This window comes from Lepisma saccharinum, chromosome 25 (genome assembly GCF_977018435.1).
Source record: "Lepisma saccharinum chromosome 25, izLepSacc3.1, whole genome shotgun sequence".
Lineage (NCBI taxonomy): Eukaryota > Metazoa > Arthropoda > Insecta > Zygentoma > Lepismatidae > Lepisma > Lepisma saccharinum.
This window is the reverse complement of record NC_139253.1, coordinates 2316957-2336181: the sequence shown is the minus strand read 5'-3', so window position 1 is coordinate 2336181 and position 19225 is coordinate 2316957. Positions and strand designations below refer to the sequence as shown.

The window sequence follows — 19225 nt, the reverse complement described above, 5'->3', positions numbered from 1 at the left end:
TCTTTTACTTATTTTTTGTTAATTTACTATTAACTTTTGTGTTATTTTGTTGCTTTATTATTTTTTATATTTTTTGCTTATTATTATTATTATCATTGCATTTTCATTGTTGACAATTTCAGTGTACAATAAAATAGCCACCTGTGCTGTATCTGGAATTTTCTCAATAAATAAATAAATAAATTATAACAGTTACGTATATATCTAGTCTTTATGCATTAAGTCAAAATTTTGACAGCAATTTTGTTATTCATGAATTACAATTCAGTTGTCAGTGAAATATAATTATGACTAGACTATTTTTATAATATAGTGATGCGAAGAGTGAATAATTTTGTTAAAGCAATTTCAATTAACTATGAACGCATGATTTATACAATGATTTCTAAACAAAGTAAGTGAAATGTAATTGTGCACATTGATTGTTAGTTTTAAAATTCAAATTTATATAAAAACCATACGTGCAATATTTTCTCTTTCTACATTGTTTAAGTACTTGCCACGTTGCATTTTTAAAGCCACATAACTGATACTTAATGTAACAAGTAAATTTTAGTTTCTTTGTGTTCATTAACTTGACATACAAATAAGTGACCCAATTTTGTATTTCCTTCACTCTAATGACGGCAAAATTTTGTTGGAATGTTATAAATTTCTGCTTTCAAATTGTGTCATATTCAAATAAATATAAAATTAGCCCAAAGTGTTTCCTATGATGATTGTTTCATGCTATTGCAATTAGCTTTTAACTGTGCTTCAAACATGCGTTTTTAAAAAAAACTTTTTTCTTTCTTTAAGGTGGTGGTGATGCGTTTTCATCGATTTTGGGGCAATCGCCCCTCTCAGGTAAAACATTGCTCTCAATAAACTGTATGTTTTGACGTGAGTGACGTCCATTTTCGACGATTATCATTTAGAAACACTGATAAGTATAAGTTGTACAGTGACATACAGAAGTATTGCTTGGCATTTTGCTGAGCATAACTCAGTGAAGATGTATTTCCAGCCTGCCACATTATTTCACTAATTACAAAATTGACTACCATTCCGGGACATTTTGTCTCCCATAAGTATTTCACGAATTTGTCAGCTTGAAACCATACGTACATGTATTTCAAATTTATCATTTTATTCCATGTTTTGCAGGACCTGGACAATTGCCCTTACCTGGCCAATCATCTGCATCAGGTATGTATTTTAACTACACACTACATTGCTTCGTCGTCTTGCCCAGTATGGAGCATTATTTCAGTTTTTGATTTGAAAATATCTCTTCCGCACATGAACCGTGCCAGGTGTGTTTAGGGCAGGTTTAAAACTTACTAGAGGGTGGCGCATATTGTAGCTACCAACATGGATATGTAATTTACTTTTGCTAACATCGATGCCAGCAATAATATTTGATGAATTCATAATTCCTCCTTAATAATAACATATACTGCATTTTCCAGCCTTATATACTGGTTGTCAGTGGAGAATGCTACCAAAAGATTTTCCACCATGGAAGACAGTAAGCCTTCAGAACACAGATGCGCAAGAATATTAAATTCTTAATAAGCAACTTCAAGATGCGCAATCAGTCTGCCATGGAACTGACATGAATCGCGGAGGCGTTCATCCGAACACGTTCCATGCGGCAGCGGACTTGTTCGTCGGAAGAAGTTGCATTAGTAGTGGAGGCGTTCATTCTGAAAGTTTCCATGCGGTAGTGGAGGCGTTCATTCTGAAAGTTTCCATGCGGTAGTGGAGGCGTTCATCTGAATAGGTTCCATTGGTAGTGGAGGCGTTCATCCTGAAGGTTTCATGCGGTAGTGGAGGCGTTCATCCTGAAAGGTTCCATGCGGTAGCGGAGGCGTTCATCCTGAAAGGTTCCATGCGGTAGTGGAGGCGTTCATCCTGAAAGGTTCCATGCGGTAGTGGAGGCGTTCATCCTGAAAGGTTCCATGCGGTAGTGGAGGCGTTCATCCTGAAAGGTTCCATGCGGTAGTGGAGGCGTTCATCCTGAAAGGTTCCATTGGTAGTGGAGGCGTTCATCAGAAGAGGTTCCATTGGTAGTGGAGGCGTTCATCAGAAGAGGTTCCATTGGTAGTGGAGGCGTTCATCCTGAAAGGTTCCATGTGGTCGTGGAGGCGTTCATCCTGAAAGGTTCCATGCGGTAGCGGAGGCGTTCATCCTGAAAGGTTCCATGCGGTAGTGGAGGCGTTCATCCTGAAAGGTTCCATTGGTAGTGGAGGCGTTCATCCTGAAAGGTTCCATTGGTAGTGGAGGCGTTCATCCTGAAAGGTTCCATGTGGTCGTGGAGGCGTTCATCCTGAAAGGTTCCATGCGGTAGCGGAGGCGTTTATCCGAAGAGATTGCATGCGGTAGTGGAGGTGCTTATCCGAAAAGGTTCCCTGCGGTAGTTGAGGCGTTCATCCGAAGAGGTTTCATTTAGTAGACGCAGCGGGCCAGTGAAGATGCATCCACCAATAACAGACACACTTAAGGACCCCGCGCACTGAGACGCCGGAAGCGCGGTAACAGAACGGAGCAGTTTCGGTTCCGGCGTCTCAGTGGGTCATAACGCTCAAAGATAAACTACAGACTTCTAGCCGGAAGTTCTGTGCTTCGGTTCCGCACGTTTCCCTGTCGTAAGCGTTACACATTTGATTTCAATAGAAGCAGACGACAGAAGTTCTGTTGCCGGATTTTTCCGTGTTTCCCCGCGTCTCAGTGTGAGGTGTCCTATAACGTGATAAGGTGGCTCAGACACCGGAGAGACAATGGTGGTGTGCAGAACCGGAAGTCTCCAGGTCGGATGGAAGCACCGGAACACCAAGAATACGAAAGAATACGGAGCGAGTGCACGCTCTCTTTCCTGAATGGAACCTGTGCGGATGAACTCCTCTCCACTGCCTCATGGAAACTGTTCGGATGGACACCTCCGCGATTCCTGTCCGAACTGGACAACGTTCCATGGCAAACTGATTGCGAGTACGCCTGCATTCCAACAGGGTTATAAACGGACAATGGTAGATACAATACGTGCTACCATGTATATAAAGCTGGCCGAGATGGCAGCTACAGTTTTTAATAGTAGTAGTCAGTGTCGGCGATTGGGTAGCAAAACTGGGGGGAAAGACACCAAAACATTGGGGGGGGGGGGGCAAGGACAGTTTACTTTCCCTTGGTAGAAAAGGTTTAGGATAGTGTGGGGTCAAAAGTTGCAAAGTGGTAGGGCAACTGCCTCCCTCCCACGCCCTCCTCCTAATCGCCGCCACTGGTCATAAGTCATAATAGCAACACTCAGCAAAAACATTATGAATGATGAACCTTTGCGTTCCTTCTGTTCTACTACTACACGTTGGTCAATTTTGTTTATAGAAAGCGTGAAAATTCATTCTTATCCAATTATTCCTGTCCGATCAACTTCTTATCCACCTGTGATATAGATAGTAACTAAAGTAACAAAAATACTGACTACGTAATACTTTTCGGTTGGTTTCTTACCTTGTTAGTACTGCATTGATTGTGTGAAGAAATGCACTGGCATTCTATTTTAAATTTGTTATTAATTTTCTTACAGCCTCCGCCTCTTCTTACGCATTTGCTGGACCAGGATCAGGTAAAAATAACATTTTACTTATATTAATGTATGAACCACAAAGTAGTACAATTTCTTATTAAGATTTAATATTAACTACAAATTACATGATGATCTACAAGCCATGAGAGAACCAGTACTCATTCTTCTTTACGACGAAATATAAATCTATTTTAATAATCTAGGAGAGGATCTTTTTCATCGCATTGGTATTTGGTAAATTGAGTACTAGATTCTGGAGTCGCTTCTGAGTTCGGGTACTAAAACAAAATATTAAGAGAATTCAATAAGTTTGGGGAAAATCAGAAATGTTTGATTATAGTACAAACCACAAGTGTCAAATATGGTCGAAATAAACTGTGTTACAATTAATAACCCGCTAATTTAATCTATTAAGTAATGCTTCATTAACAGGCCTTTGCATAGAATTGATCATTGTAGTTTTTTTATAAATTACGTATTTATAATATTTAGTGTGGGGATTTGATAAGAGTGTAATTTCATTAATCTTAATTTTTATAAAGATAAAACTGATAATCATTCTTAAAATTTCATGTATTGCACGTTTGGATTCTATTAATTCAAATTTTCCCTTCCCATCGACTGGCCTGGTGCTAGGCCCACTTATTCCCTACTAAGTCTCGGCTATATTGCATTATTTTAAATATTTATTAGTTTTACTCGCATTGTATTTCAATAGAGGTATCAGTATATAGGTATTTGTTCTAGGCATTCTCTTTCGTATTTTAAACAAAGCACTTCTTATTACGTGTGTTCAGAAGTGCCCTTTTATAATTGCAGGCAGGAGTCTTTCCTGCTACGTGTGTTCAGAACAGAAGTGCCACTTGGTTAAAGACCATCCCAAGAGGTGCACCGGGAAGAATGCCTTTGAGTCAAAGGAAGACTGCAAGTCTAATTGTGGTGAGTCCACCTTCAGTACGTTTTTGATCTTCGTAATGACGGTTCAAACAAGCTTTTCACTTTGTTTCTTTAGATATCCATCACACATACAACTGTTCATTCTTTGGATTCAGTGGTAGAATAAGAGAGCATAGAGCTCTGGTCTGACTGCTGAATTTTTCACTCAATTCTTTGAGCTAACTCATTTCTTAGTTTTGGATTATTTCTGCTATTGTCTGTCAACAGAATACGTTTTTGCGTTTTCATAATTTATAATTCCAATTTCCAGGTGGGAGTGAATCGACCGGTTTGACTTTCCCTTCCGACGCTCATAGCCTGTACTTACAAAATCATTTCCTAGACCAGTTGTAAACTTGTTATGATTTCGATCTCCATACTCACCTTCAGTTTGTGCACTTGATTGCTCTCCAAGCTGTACATTACTGTGATATTTTACTTTTCTGAGTCATTTTTCTTTCATAAATCACTCATCATTGAATTTTAAGGTTGCCTGTGCTAATATAACTTTGAAATTATGGTACCGACAATGTTACAAGCTGTTTTCTTTGATTCATCTTTTGAAATTCCTCTTCCAGGAGTGTCCAAGTGGTGCTTCCAGTGCAAAGAGGAGCAGTGCAGGAAAGTGAAGTCCGTTAACCTCTGCTGCGATGAAGATGACATGTATTACAAGAAGAGCATGTGCCACAAGAATTGTGGTAAGTAAGCCTACGTTACATGTTCACGTGGCGTTTATAGCTCATTGGTATAAACCATAGGTATTAATAATCACAACTTCATAAAGGAGAATTCTTAATTCAAGCAAGGATCGGAGAGCGCAGTATTGGGGGGGGGGGGGGTGCGTCAAGATTGGAATATCCCGATGCAATGTGGACACTTCCTTTCCCCCACAGTTAAACTGGGCGCACACTGGAGTGGCACCGAGAGATACAAAGGTAATTTCATTGAGAGAAATACACGCAAGCAAGTACAGTCAACGGCAAAGATAATGGTAGGCAAATTGTCCACCGCTATTTTCACTACTTTTTTATTATACATCCTGTGTTGTTTTAAGGAATGAAACTATGTTGGTTCGAAGCAGCCATTGTTCTCTGCTTATTGACGTCTTTATTTCAATTCATTGTCATCACACTGTGTAATTCAGACAGTATGAAAATGGTGGTGGACAATTCGCCTACTGTTTCTTTCGCCGTTGGGTGTACAAGCTCGCCCACTGAGGCGTAATCGACACAAGTGCATTTCTTTGCTCGCGAAGGGTGTTCACCCTATTCTGAGCGACGGAATGAAAATACTTTGCATGCAAATATATATATATATATATATATATATAGTGCGTTACACACAAAGAAAAAAATCATTCTTCTGTATTTTTAATTTTGGATCCATTAAACAACTTTTATTTTGACAAATTGAAATTAGAAGGTAGTCATGCTAGCTTAAAAATATTTTTATATAATTTCTAATTGCCAAGTTGAAGCGCATGTGTTTATTTGTTATCCAGGTATTGTGAGAGCTTGCTGGCATTGCAATGGAGAATTTTGTGAGCTTGTCGATTCAGAGTCCGAAGGATGTGTGAGAAAAGACATGTTTTTCAGCGAAGATGAATGCCAATCAACATGCGGTAAGTTGATTTTTTTTACCTCCGTGTACAAAAATAGAAATAACTTCTACGAGGGATGATCTGAAAAAAAGGTTACAAAGCATATAACTTTTGTTTTATTCACTGTAACGTAACGAAAATTTATGTGTAAATTAATAACATGTTTGTCTTGTTGCGGGTTTAAAGACTTCGGATTCTGACCATGTATACCCGAGAAGTGGACATGTAAAATGGTGACTCGTCTAGAAAATTGGTCAAGAGTAGAAGTGAGGGCAGTGGTGCGGTTCCTGTAGGCCAAAAACACTACACCTGCTGACATTCATAGGCAGATTGTGGAGGTGTATGCGGAGGGGGCAATTTCAAGGCAACATGTAGCGAAGTGGTGTCGTGCCTTCACATAAGGACGGACCAGTATTGTTAATGACAACCCTGGACACAGCGGTAGACCCAGTACCTCAGCCACTGACGTGAACTGTGCTCTTGTGGATGAGTGTATTCGTGAGGACAGAAGAAGAATATTACGCTCAATATCAGCTGAGCTGAGACTACCATTTGGTTGGCTGGCCACCATTATCTGACATGTGATGATGTCAAAAGAGCTGCCTCACGGTGGCTACGAGAACTTGACTCGGATTTCTGTGCAACCGGTATGGAAAACCGTGACAAGTGCTTGAACATAAAAGGTGATTACATCGAGGACTAGAGTTGAGTAGCCCTACATCATCAGGTGTGTTGATCTTCCAGCTATGTCTAACACATACGCCGTAATAGGCTATGTAACCTTTCTTATCGATCATCCCTCGTACAAGTACGCTTCAGTATCAGGAAATGTAATTGCAAGGCCATAGCAATTATTGACATGCAATCTAGACTTATAACAGAAACAGAAACTTTCAAAACTTCTCCATTATTTATGATTAGAGCCCGGAAGTTTGGCAAAATGCCTCTTTTTACCTACTGCATATATTGATAGAATTTTTCCGGATATACGTTTTTTATGTTGTTTCGAATGTTTTCGAAGCCTTTTCATTTTGCCTATTTCGCCTATTTGGGACCCCACTGCCTATTTTTAATTATAATGCCTTTTTTTGCCCTTTTCAATGAAATTAGACCATTTTTTTTAAAAAAAGTGTGTATATAAATTATTATTCTCACAAAAAACGTTTTTATTTAGCATTTATTTTTCTTGCGTTTATTATGACAATAATTTTTGCCTTATTTAAGTAATATTGAACTCACGCATGTTTCAACATTGCTGAAGGAGAAAAGTGTGAGAAAAAAGTATTTCATGCTGAGTCAGGATATTGCCTTTCGGTTAACATTTCCTTGTGCATGATTGACTGCTGAAAACCTGTTGCAGAACATCTGTACAATTACGTCATCACGTCCAGCGTCCGTGTCAGAAGGTTAAAAAAAGGTAAAGTGCTCCCCTGTGCATAGCACCACGCCATGAAGGCGTATAGGGGGTGTGGGGGTAACGCCCCACACTTTCTTGATCCGGTCGTGATGTGATCAGCACCACGCCCCTGACCGCCTTTACCCCCCAGGGTTTCCCCCAGGTACCCATGTTATTCGACGCTGGGTGGGCGCCGGGGCCGCTTCCAAAGTTAGAAAAGTTCCCGGATTTGAACCGGCCGGGGATCGAACCAAGGACCTTTAGCATGGTTGTCAGATGCGTTACCGACTGAGCCACCGCGGTCAGAAGGTTATTGACAAGAAACAGCACTAATGACCAAGGGCCTTTGCATGGATTCCAAAATCAAGTTCTCTCTCTATATTTAGTTTAGTTCTGCACTTTGGAGGGAAAGGATCGTGTAGTTGTCATCATGCCGAAATTTAGTGTGCTATTAAGTGGTAAGTTACATGGTTACGTGCGTGAATTTGGTAAAAATTGAAATGCTCTTCCCAATGTAGATTTTAACATTTTGCCAGAAATTATAGATAAAAGTAAGTGACTTCCAAATGTGCCTTTTTTTTCGGTTTATTTTGCCTTTTTTTCATTTTTAGTGTCTATTTTCCACATTATAAATGCCTTTTTGCCTGCCTATTTTAACGAAAATAAATGCCTGAACTTCCGGGCTCTATTTATGATATCTTGTTAATAGAATAGAAATTCGGGGTATAAGAGGTGACCCTTTCTAAACACACCAAAATGTCAACATCTCTTCAATGCAATACACCTGGAACTGCATGTTGGAGACTAACAAGGCTCTGGCCTTTGGTCTCTCAGCCAGTAAAATCCTCTGGGGACTTGTATTGCGTCCTGTCTTTATGTGCTTGTGATTGCCCTTTCACCAATTTCATCTCATCATCCTTTATCCTTATCTTATGAACTATGTCCGTCCATTTTTAGGACATTTTTAGAATCCTATTTTCAGAATCCCTTCAAATACAACTCTGAAAGTAATAAACTGACTATTTTTTTCGAAATTACTAACTGTGACTGAGTTGTAAATTTCTAACTTTTACAAATTTACTTTGCAAACACTTGTTTAGTATAATAGACGAAGTAATGCGTACTTCTTCTGTTCAACATCGTCGCCTTGTAATCAAGGGGCCATGGGTTCGATACCCAGGGGAGCAGATAGTGGTTAGGATCCCACTTCAAACTGGCGGCCCAGTCCCAATTAGCCTACCTGTGCATAAAGTGGACTTAATAACAACAATTAGTTCCATTCAAGAGCATATACTGAAGTGAAACCAATAATTGACTTGTCAGTGTTTTTCACTACAGAACAACTGATCTCATAAATGGATAATTGATTTTTTTATTTTACAATTTGTCAACAGGTGCTTTGGAAGAACTTCCTGAATGTTATGCATGCGAGGAGGGAAAATGCACCGGTGCCCCAAGCGAGGGAGGTGACTGTTCCGAACCGCAGATGTATCCGTCGATGGATTCTTGCTCCTCGAAGTGTGGTAAGTACCCTAGAATACACTGCAGCTCCAGTCACTGATTCACAGGATGCGAATTAACAGGTACAAGGGGAGGGTGACAGAGGTTGGCCTCGGGCTACGGGACGCCCACTGGTTCGAGTCTCCTGGGGAAGAGTAACAACATTTCTCCTGAGATTTCGGCCTTTGTATGGGGCCGGTGGCCACCCAGCATCATGAGGAAATTGGGGAGCTACGAATGAGTAGCGTAACCCAGTCAAGTAAACCTACAACAACGACTGGGGGTTCGTTGTGCTGACCACCCGTCACCCCATAACTGATTGGACGGTCTTCCACCTCTACTGAGACATGTGGATGTGAGACCAGCAGTCCGTAGGTACGCCCTGGCCCTCAAGGGCTGTTGCGCCACGTATTATTATCATATTATGACAGAGGTTCCAAAAGATAGTTTTTGGAATCCTCAGTGCTCGTTCCTGTATGGCATCTGACTGTCACATGGGATAGCCGACCTCCATGGTGTAATTATTATCGCAGCACGCTGCGTTCGAATCCTGGCTTGGGTATGTGTATTCTCCGTGAGTGTAGTTTCATCATATCATCACTCAATCTCATCTTTGAAATTTGCCAAAACTTGCAGAAAAGCGAAGTAAAATAAACCAAATCAATAATTACTCAATGCAAGTAATCCGGTATTCAAAGTACTATTTTCCAAGTGATTCATTTTAATGTTCTTATCAGTATTATTAAACCTATTAACACTATACAAACGGACAATTATAAAAGTAATATGAACAACAAAATAAAATACTATATCATGCCTATAAAATAAGACTGTAGCCTTTATGTTTAAATGCAATCATTAAAATACGCATTTATTTAAAATTTTAAAAATACCTTCTTATATTTGAACATGCCTCTTTTGTGACAATTATATCATCATCGGTATTTTACCATCAATGGATATTTTTGCCGAAGTTAAATGATTTCATCTATATATTTAATGTAAACAAAAATCAAACTTAATTGAAACATGGTAATTTTGAGACTACAGTACTGACAGTAGGGGAGATAAAGAAAGAAAAAGTGAAACAGAAATTTATATTATTTATTTTGGTTTCAGGAAAATTTAAATGCTGGACGTGTGCAAACACAATGTGTCAATTATTTCTGACCAGAGAAGAGAATTGTGTGGGAGAGGGCCACTTCAGGAAGCGCAAGGAATGTAGGGCCCAATGCGGTACGTGCAGTCGCCTCAATTCAGTTTTCTTGATTCTTGCAATCTATTGTTTCGAAATTGGATGCAGACGAACCCGTGGCAGTAGGGGTTTTGTGACGCGAAATCACACACAAGTCATTTTTCACAAGTTGCTTAAGGTGATCTTATACCCTAGCAAAAGTTTGAGTCTATCATCGTCAAGCCTTTGTAAACTTTGGCCAAGATTATCTCGAGAACCAGTGATTACAGAAGAAATAGGAACAAAAAATGCAGTTATTCGAGGAGAACATTTCTTGTTTGCAACGTTTACCCTATATCCAACGGTTAATGAAATATTATCTAAAACATCAAAATTAAACGCCATTTGTGAATATGGTGTCGACAGCTAAACTTAGATTTTTGGAAGCTTTATTGTATTGGAAAACATTCCTAATATTTGGTACAAAAATTCAGCATTGGTTGACTTTCATTCGCACTACTCGAAGAAAAATGTGTAATTTAGCTAATGAAAGATAGAAAAAGCGTCCATGGTAACATTATTTATACTTCCGACACGAAGATATGAACATATCACCAAGTTTTTTAAAAACTCTTGAACGAAATCGTTGTAATTTTAAATATGGCATCTGCTATTAATTATCATTGTATACAGAATTAATCCTATTTGTTAGTAATTATTTATCAACCTCTTTCTTGAATATTGAAACTACTATGTGAATAATATTGGTAATGTGTTTGTTTAAGATATTGAGAGACATGTGTGGAAATGAAATGAAACAATTTTTATGCCTATTGCAGAGCCTGATTTCATGCGGTGCTGGAGCTGTCAAAATGGCGAATGCATGATGCTCATGGCTGAACAAGAAAGCTGCGAAGGAAAACACACCTTCTCCACGAAAGAGGAATGCACGAAAAGTTGTCGTAAGTGTTCATCAGATTATTGTTACAACTATTCTTAAGAACATTCATCCTTCTTCTGTTTCTTTCTTATTTTTGTTTGTTTGTCCTTTCGCCTTAGTATTTTGGCGAACTTGTCCAATTTGAATTCTTTCTTCAATGGTTCTCAAACTGTGTTACGCGTACCCACATAGGTACATAAAGACTTGAAGAGGGTACGCGATCCAGAATACCCACACCAGAACATTTTTGCTGCAGGTGTGTAGAGAAGACATGAATGTTTCAGACTTCGTAGCTTTCACACTCAACAGAAAAATAAGGCCGATTATGTCACTGACACTCTTATATTTGTTTCATATATTTTTGAGAGAAAAAAAAGTACTCGTTAGAAATCTATAATAGACTAAATTTTGAGCCGAATTTCCGCTTGAAAGTTTCAAGTTTCACAACCAGACATCAAGAAACTGTGTCAGGCACACCCTTCTCACTAGAAACTCCGATTTTAAAAAGCTCCAAAATTGTGTTTCACAGTTTGTTTACAAACTTAATTTTGTTCTTTACTTTTTCTTAAATAAATCTGGAAAAATATGTGAAAATTAAGTATTTTATACTTATTTCTTAGCATAGATGTGTTTCACATTTTTATTCTTGTAACTAATCGTAAATATTTTAAACGTAGGAACACCCAGTAAAACAATAAACGTTAACATTTTAATGTTTATTTGTTTACCAAATGCTTACAGCCCGAATACCATTTTGCTCTGTTGCAGATACACGCCTCCAACATATCAAAAACGTCCCACCAATCAGACAACCAAAAAAATCTGTCCAAACAATAGTGCCCGACTTTCTTTGTCTTTACTGTAAGATACATGGAATGAGATATTGGGTTTAGTTTTATTTTTAAGTCTGTAATAATATTATATTATACTAATTGTGGTTTTACTGTGTGTAATCAGTACATTTACAGTTTATATTTGTAATTATATATTTATTATTTTTCAATATTTTAACTTCTTTACTGTAAAACTGATTTTAAAAAAGTGTTACGTAAAAGTATCAATTATAATATGTATTTGACAAAGCTTTGTTGTATGAGCGGCCCGTGAGATCGAAACACTCCTGCTCAATAAAGGCGATTCTATTCCATTCTATTATATTATGCATCATATGATGCAAGTGAATATTCCTTTCTGTCGAGATGCACTTTAAAGCATCAGTTGATGCACCTTCCTGCATCTTATTTTCAAAATTCCCTTGTGAATATTATTACTATTTAACTGGTAATTTTTATATCAGATCTTCATAAAACATTGTTTTTGGTACCTGTTTTGAGGTAATAACATACTGTTGAATTGTTGTGATCGAGCAAGGATTTCTTCTACTAAACGTGCTTTTTTAAAATTTAGTTGGGCGACAATAATTTGACGACGCACACGACACCATTTACTCCTGTACACTTTTTCTGATTTTTGCTTGAGCTTGTCTTGCATTTGCTACATCTGAAAAAAAATGCAATACTTCTCACCTCTTTCATGTTATATACTATTTTTTTTAATTTAGCACATTAACATTTCCAAGTTTATACATACTTGAAACACTCACTTTTGTACACGAAACGAAATGTACGAGGCGTATTCGTAAAGTAAGTACCGTTTGCAACTAATGCCGCTGTAGCGATGCAGTCGCGACCGTGTGAGTTCTCGCTGACGTCCTTCATCCGTTAGTTAGCCACAGGCACACGTGGGAGCAGGTCACGCTTTTTCTTCATCGTTTTCTGAAGGTTTGAAATGTTCAAGAGAATCAATCGGCCCGCCGACTGTGATGTCCGGTGTGTGATTTGTTTTCTCAATGCAAGAATGGTTGAATTCTTGCCTAGAGGACAGACCACCAACAAAGATGCCTGCTGTGACACATTAATCCGGCTGCGTCGTGCAATTCAAAACAAAAGACGCGGAATGATTAGCGAAGGCATTGTGCTGCTTCACGATAATGCTCATCCGCATACGGCCCAAAAAAACTCAAAATTTCATCACGTCATTCGGCTGGGAACAATTTGTTCATCCACAAACAGCTCTGACTTGGCACAAAGTGACTACCATCTCTTTCTTCATCTGAAGAAGAAGTTTCTTGCTGGTCAGCGTTTCGACGAGGATGACGACGTCGAAGCAGCAGTGCATGGATGGCTTTCGTCACAGGTGGGAACATTCTATGATGATAGGATACAAAAACTAGTGCCACGCTACGACAAATGCTTGAACAATGGCGGAAACTACGTAGAAAAGTAGTTTAAGGTCTGTAAAATGCAATGCAAATAAAAAAGGTACGAAACTACTTTACTTTACTTTTTACACCCTTTCGGTACTTACTTTCCGAATACGCCTCGTATCTTTCCAAAGAACATAGACACTCACAATTACAATACCAGACAAAAAATAATTTTCATATTCGCAAAGTTCGGCTAACTGTATACCAAAAAGGACCATTTTACATAGGCATTCAGTTATACAATACGTTACCAAATAGTTATAAAAAATTTGAGAGAACAACGGTCTTTAAAAGTAAGGTGAAAAAATTGCTGTTGGAATATACATTATATTCAGTTAAAGAATTTCAGGAATTAAATAACTTTATAATGAAAATAGATTGTATACGCTGTATAATAATGCACTTTTACAACACTAGTTTACTATTTAATAAGAACTTGAACATAATTAGGTATAATTTGTTATGTTGATTTTACATTGTATTGTGCAATTGTTATAAGATTATAAAAAACAGTGCCCAAGTGATGTACATACTGCATGTGTGTCTTTCTATATATATATATATGTGTCTTATATATATATATATATATATATATATATATATATAATTACGTACAACGTCAACTTATTGTATTTTGTAATGTACATGCACCAATCCCCTCAGGGGTACTTTCGGTGTGAAAAGTTAACTAGAATCACAATATAGATCGCAAAATACTTGGATGAGAAATCTACTGAAGTCAATATGTTTTAAAGTTTCTGTAATAATTCAATCTTTACAATTATTTTTAAAACTTATGTTTCAGATATAACAACGGGACCTCCAACGTTCTCATCAGGTATGATTTCTAGAACAAAAACGCTAAATTAAAAATTATGCACATAAAATATATAAAGCGTTTATTAGTAATAATTTCATAATTATTACTTTCCTTCGATTTCGCTAAATTTAAGTTTATTTTCGACTTACTTATTTAATCGCGACGACGAGGATGAATGATGACTTGATGATATGGACGATGGGGCAAATAAAGATGCATCTATGCCTGAAGTGTGGTTCGAACCTGAGATCTCTGGATTCGTAGCGCGTTACGCCGACCACTCTGCCATGGAGCCTGGGGAAAAAAAATCTCGTAAGAGATGAGTGAGTAATGTTCACTCTAATATAACTGTGAAGTGTAGAATTCAGTAAAATGTAATTGTTAATATTCGTAGTCGGTCTCAAAACATCAAAATGCTTTTCGTAAAAAGTGTCGAAGTTTTATGATTTGCTGACTAGTGCCTTTTGTGTTTGAGTCCACTTTATGCACAAATGGGTTAATCGAGACTCGGCCTGCAGTTTTTAAATTTGTTCTGTTATTTAGTGTTGCCACTTTTGGCTAATCGCGACGATGAAGAAAAAATTCGAACTCTTGTGTCCTGACGTAATCTACAATTTCAAGTGTGATCCGAAGTAATGTGTGCGTCCACCGGGTATTGAACAAGGGATCCCTTGATTACAAGGTGGTGACGTTACCACTACGACTTCGCGGAGGCCAGGAGTACTTTTCGTAAAAAACTAGTTTTGGCCTATGTTCAGTTATCTCGACTCATAATTTGATAAATTAAAGATTGAATCTATTTATAAGTTTACCAATTTAGGATGAGAGGATGTACAAGAATCTCAGTTATCTCATTCTCACCTACGACTCGCCAGGTGCCTGGGCTTGCTCAGTGGTATTGGCTTCCCATAGAATAATCTCTGTTCCAAACGGTTGGTAATCCTACATTCTCATCTGTCATTCTTTGTCTTTCAGACATACGTTGCCACCGATGTGTGTCGGGCACATGCATGCCAGACGTAGAGGCCCCCGTTGGCTGCGAAGATGAGGATTTGTTTATCTTGAAGGAGACGTGCGAAAAGAAATGCAGCAAGTATCTATTTTAATTCATTCTCTTTTCTCTCATTATGAAGTATTGACAATTATTCTTATTAAGAGATATCTTGTGCTGGGGATTGGACTGCGTAGCTTACATGCATGCATCTATGAGTTCCATGTTCGAATCTTGAGCTTTTGTTCGATTTTGGAGGAAAACACTAGATTCAAGAAGTGTTAGTAATATTATATTGTTCTACTTTGGATAACATTTAATTTTATTTTTAATAAGTGGCCATGGACTTGCCTAGGAAAGATTTAAGAGGGTAAATTTTATGTGAAACCCATAACCGATATTCTGGTTGTCCAATTGCCATTTCACGAGTTCATTATCCAACCTAATCGTCGTGATAACAATAAAAGTAGAAGACGACGTTAAATAACGGAATGTGAAACAATCATAAACTAGATTACCATTAACTGCATTGAAACTAATATGTATTATTATTTGTGGCATTTATATGTGTGTAAAAATATATATAATCAGACTTTTTGTTGTTTGGTTGTGTAGTAGCTTATTATACAGGGTGGCTCAATATGTCACGTAACACCCTCAGTACAAGGCCACTGCGGCATGGAACTTAAAATTGGCGATGACCAATCGTTATCTGGCCAAGGGGGAACCACATTGACGCCACCCACACGGTCGGCGGCCATCTTGAATTCAACTTCAGAATTTTAAATGGGAAGGGGGTCGTGCGACATATCAAAATGGGCTAGAATTTCACGAGAAATGCAATGGTGAAGGTTTTTTCGACGTATCTTTAACCAGTAAAAGGTTATGACTGAATTCTTGTACCAATTTGCTCCTTTTCGAGGTGTTAGAAAAATGCCTTAAAATTTGTTTAGCGCTTCGGTAATGCATCGAGATCAAAGTGACGTCTAGGGAGAGACGTTCGCATGCCATTGAACATTATTTTAATCGGATACATCCATGAAGAGCTGTGCATTATGAATGGTTGTCGCGAACAATTTACAGTGTGACGCTTCCATTGAATTAAAAGTCCTTCACAGTGACAAAGCTAATGTTTATGTTCATAAGGAAGTTCATAAACAGAATATGTGACCCTTGTTATCTGATAACTAACTTTGGACAAAAACTGGTTCATAACGTTCCCATAAGTGTTCTGGTGTTCTTCCCTATTGAAAAAACTCTGTAAAACGTACCTTCTTCCATAAGCAAGGATGAAAAAAAAAACTGTTTATTTAACAAATCCAAGTAGCCCTAAGCATTTAAGGTTCCGTTGATGGAAAATTGACTAACCAATCGTGTTCCACACAGCATGCCACACCATTAAATTACCAAAACTAACCATTCAGCTTTGATCTGTCGAAAATGGGTTATCAGATAAAAATCATCGAATGTTCTGTTTATGAACTTCCTTATGAACATAAACATTAGCTTTGTCACTGTGAAGAACTTTTAATTCAATGGAAGCGTCACACTGTAAATTGTTCGCGACAACCATTCATAATGCACAGCTCTTCATAGATGTATCCGATTAAAATAATGTTCAATGGCATGCGAACGTCTCTCCCTAGACGTCACTTTGATCTCGATGCATTACCGAAGCGCTAAACAAATTTTAATGCATTTTTCTAACACCTCGAAACGGAGCAAATTGGTACAAGAATTCAGTCATAACTTTTTACTGGTTAAAGATACGTCGAAAAAACCTTCACCATTGCATTTCTCGTAAAATGCTAGCCCATTCTGATATGTCACACGACCCCTTCCCATTTAAAATTCTGAAGTTGAATTCAAGATGGCGGACACCAAGATGGCCGCCGACCGTGTGGGTGTCGTCAATGTGGTTCGCCCTTGGCCAGATAACGATTGGTCATCGCCAATTTCAAATTCCATGCCGCAGTGGCCTTGTACTGAGGGTGTTAAGTGACTTATTGAGCCACCCTGTAGATAGTTTCTTGTTATTTCATTCATGTAGTGTTTTATATTTATGATCATGTACTGTACTTTGTATATTTTGCTCTTTTATAGGGTCAGGTGATAGGTCAGCATTTGGTTAACCTCGCCAGATAATAAAGCCAATTGGATTGATTTAATTTTTGATGTAATATTATTTTTAGACTGCAACAATAGTAATTAGTATTAATTGAACTTTAATATCAAGCGGTAGTTTAATTAGAATATTTTCAATTTTTGATGTAACATTATTTTGAGACTGCAGCCATTTGGTAACTCTAACATAGCTAATTAATTGTACCAATATTGTTTCTAGAAGCCATAGGAACAAGACAAATGTGTCTAGAAGTTGAAGGGAGTAATTTTACGTCATGAATTCAATTTTACAGTTGCACCGATGAAGAAGGTGTGCTACGAATGTGTGGAAGGGGACTGCCAGCCTGCCGAGGGTGAGACGGGTGACTGCAAGGAGCCACATCTCTATCCCTCAATGAAATACTGCGCAGCGGAATGCGGTAAGAGAGCATACACAACAGATTCTAAGAACTGAAACTAAATAATGCAGATCTTTTGTTTATATTTTGTTTACGGACTATTATAATTTTCAATGTTTTCTATAGCTCTTTTCCACTCTTACGGCGGCCGGCCCTAGTCCTGGCAAGGGAAGTGGGGAGCGGGGATTACGCAGCAGTGGCGCCGAGAGACACGACGTGAAGTTCTACGTGAAACTCGTTCTACTGGCCGCTACGTTTCTTATCGCGCTGGATTGGTCGCTTCCCTGCTCCCCACTTCCCCTGCCAGCTTCTAGAGCGCCCGCCGTAAGAACTGAAACAGCTATATAGTAAGAGTTCTGCAATCTTGCCCTTTCCCACTGGGTTGTCTGTAATCTACCGCTGGCTATGATGATTGTTTCAGAAAAGATTAGGATACTGGTGCTGTTTCAGAAAAAAATGCCATTCGTAGCTGTATTGTTCAGAAAATATTAGATATGTAGACGCTCTGTGTCAGAAAAGATTAGATACGTAGAGGTAAAGTTAAATGATTGGCACATCAATATTTCCTATTCTAATGTCTAATAATATTGGTAAATGATTTCTGCAATAGTTGATTGTTTTCTCTTCTCCTATGCAGGACAGTCGTCTCTGTCGACAGGTATGATATTCACTTTTGCATTTATAATAAATGTAATACATTTAATTACTTTTGCTCAGTACATAACATTAATGTTGTCTATATTTTCAAAATAATCATGCTCTGATTATATTTGCTTTAATTATTATTGCCTTTGACTTTCAAGTCTCACACATTGTATCATTCTCAGCTTTCGAAAAGAAAGCATAATTTACTATTCAAATGAAGACTTTCAAATATGATAAGCACACACAAAGCAGTAAATCTTGATACAAAATAAAAATGAATAAGAATATTTTTTAAGGAAAATATTAACTAAATTTTAAAAACATGATTTACAATACTATTTATTATGAATAGTAGTTACATATAAACAATAGATTTGTCTTTATTCCGTGTACTTGCCACAATACTTTGTTTGCTAGTCCAGATATCGTGTAATTAAAAATATGGATATACCGGAATATATGTGAGAGAGAGAGAGTGAGAGATAGATCTGTGTATGTTTACATATATTTTTTATTCATAAAACGTTTAAATTATATATTTACTACTTTTTCTTACTTACAATCATGGTTTAACATACAGTTGCTTCAGTTTTATGTTTATAATAAAGTAAGGCATTTGTGCATATTTCAGATACCTCCGTCTGCTGGCAGTGTGAAGACAATGAATGTGAGATAGATATTGAAGCGGAAGGCGAGTGTGAGGGAAGCAACAGATATCAATATATTTATCAGTGCTTACAGGACTGTGGTAAGTATTACAGGACTGCTCCAACATTAATCATAAAACAGTTTCATAACAGCCATTAGGCTCACTTTTTATTTTTTAAAAATATTTCACATGGGTTGTCCGAAACAGGTACCTTTTGTCAT

General features: G+C 37.8%; 1 protein-coding gene across 1 annotated transcript in view; it reads left to right on the top strand.

Annotated features, from left to right (window-relative positions):
* Positions 1–19225, top strand: part of LOC145978989 (uncharacterized) — a 127556-nt gene that overhangs the window by 51316 nt on the left and 57015 nt on the right. Inside the window, exons 9-22 of the mRNA XM_083112048.1 lie at positions 799–846; positions 1147–1188; positions 3566–3604; positions 4385–4504; positions 5080–5199; positions 6003–6122; positions 8892–9020; positions 10117–10233; positions 11011–11133; positions 14183–14215; positions 15173–15286; positions 17606–17731; positions 18348–18368; positions 18987–19103. Of these exons, the coding sequence (XP_082968174.1) occupies positions 799–846; positions 1147–1188; positions 3566–3604; positions 4385–4504; positions 5080–5199; positions 6003–6122; positions 8892–9020; positions 10117–10233; positions 11011–11133; positions 14183–14215; positions 15173–15286; positions 17606–17731; positions 18348–18368; positions 18987–19103 (1269 nt within the window). The remainder of the gene's footprint in view (positions 1–798; positions 847–1146; positions 1189–3565; positions 3605–4384; positions 4505–5079; positions 5200–6002; positions 6123–8891; positions 9021–10116; positions 10234–11010; positions 11134–14182; positions 14216–15172; positions 15287–17605; positions 17732–18347; positions 18369–18986; positions 19104–19225) is intronic.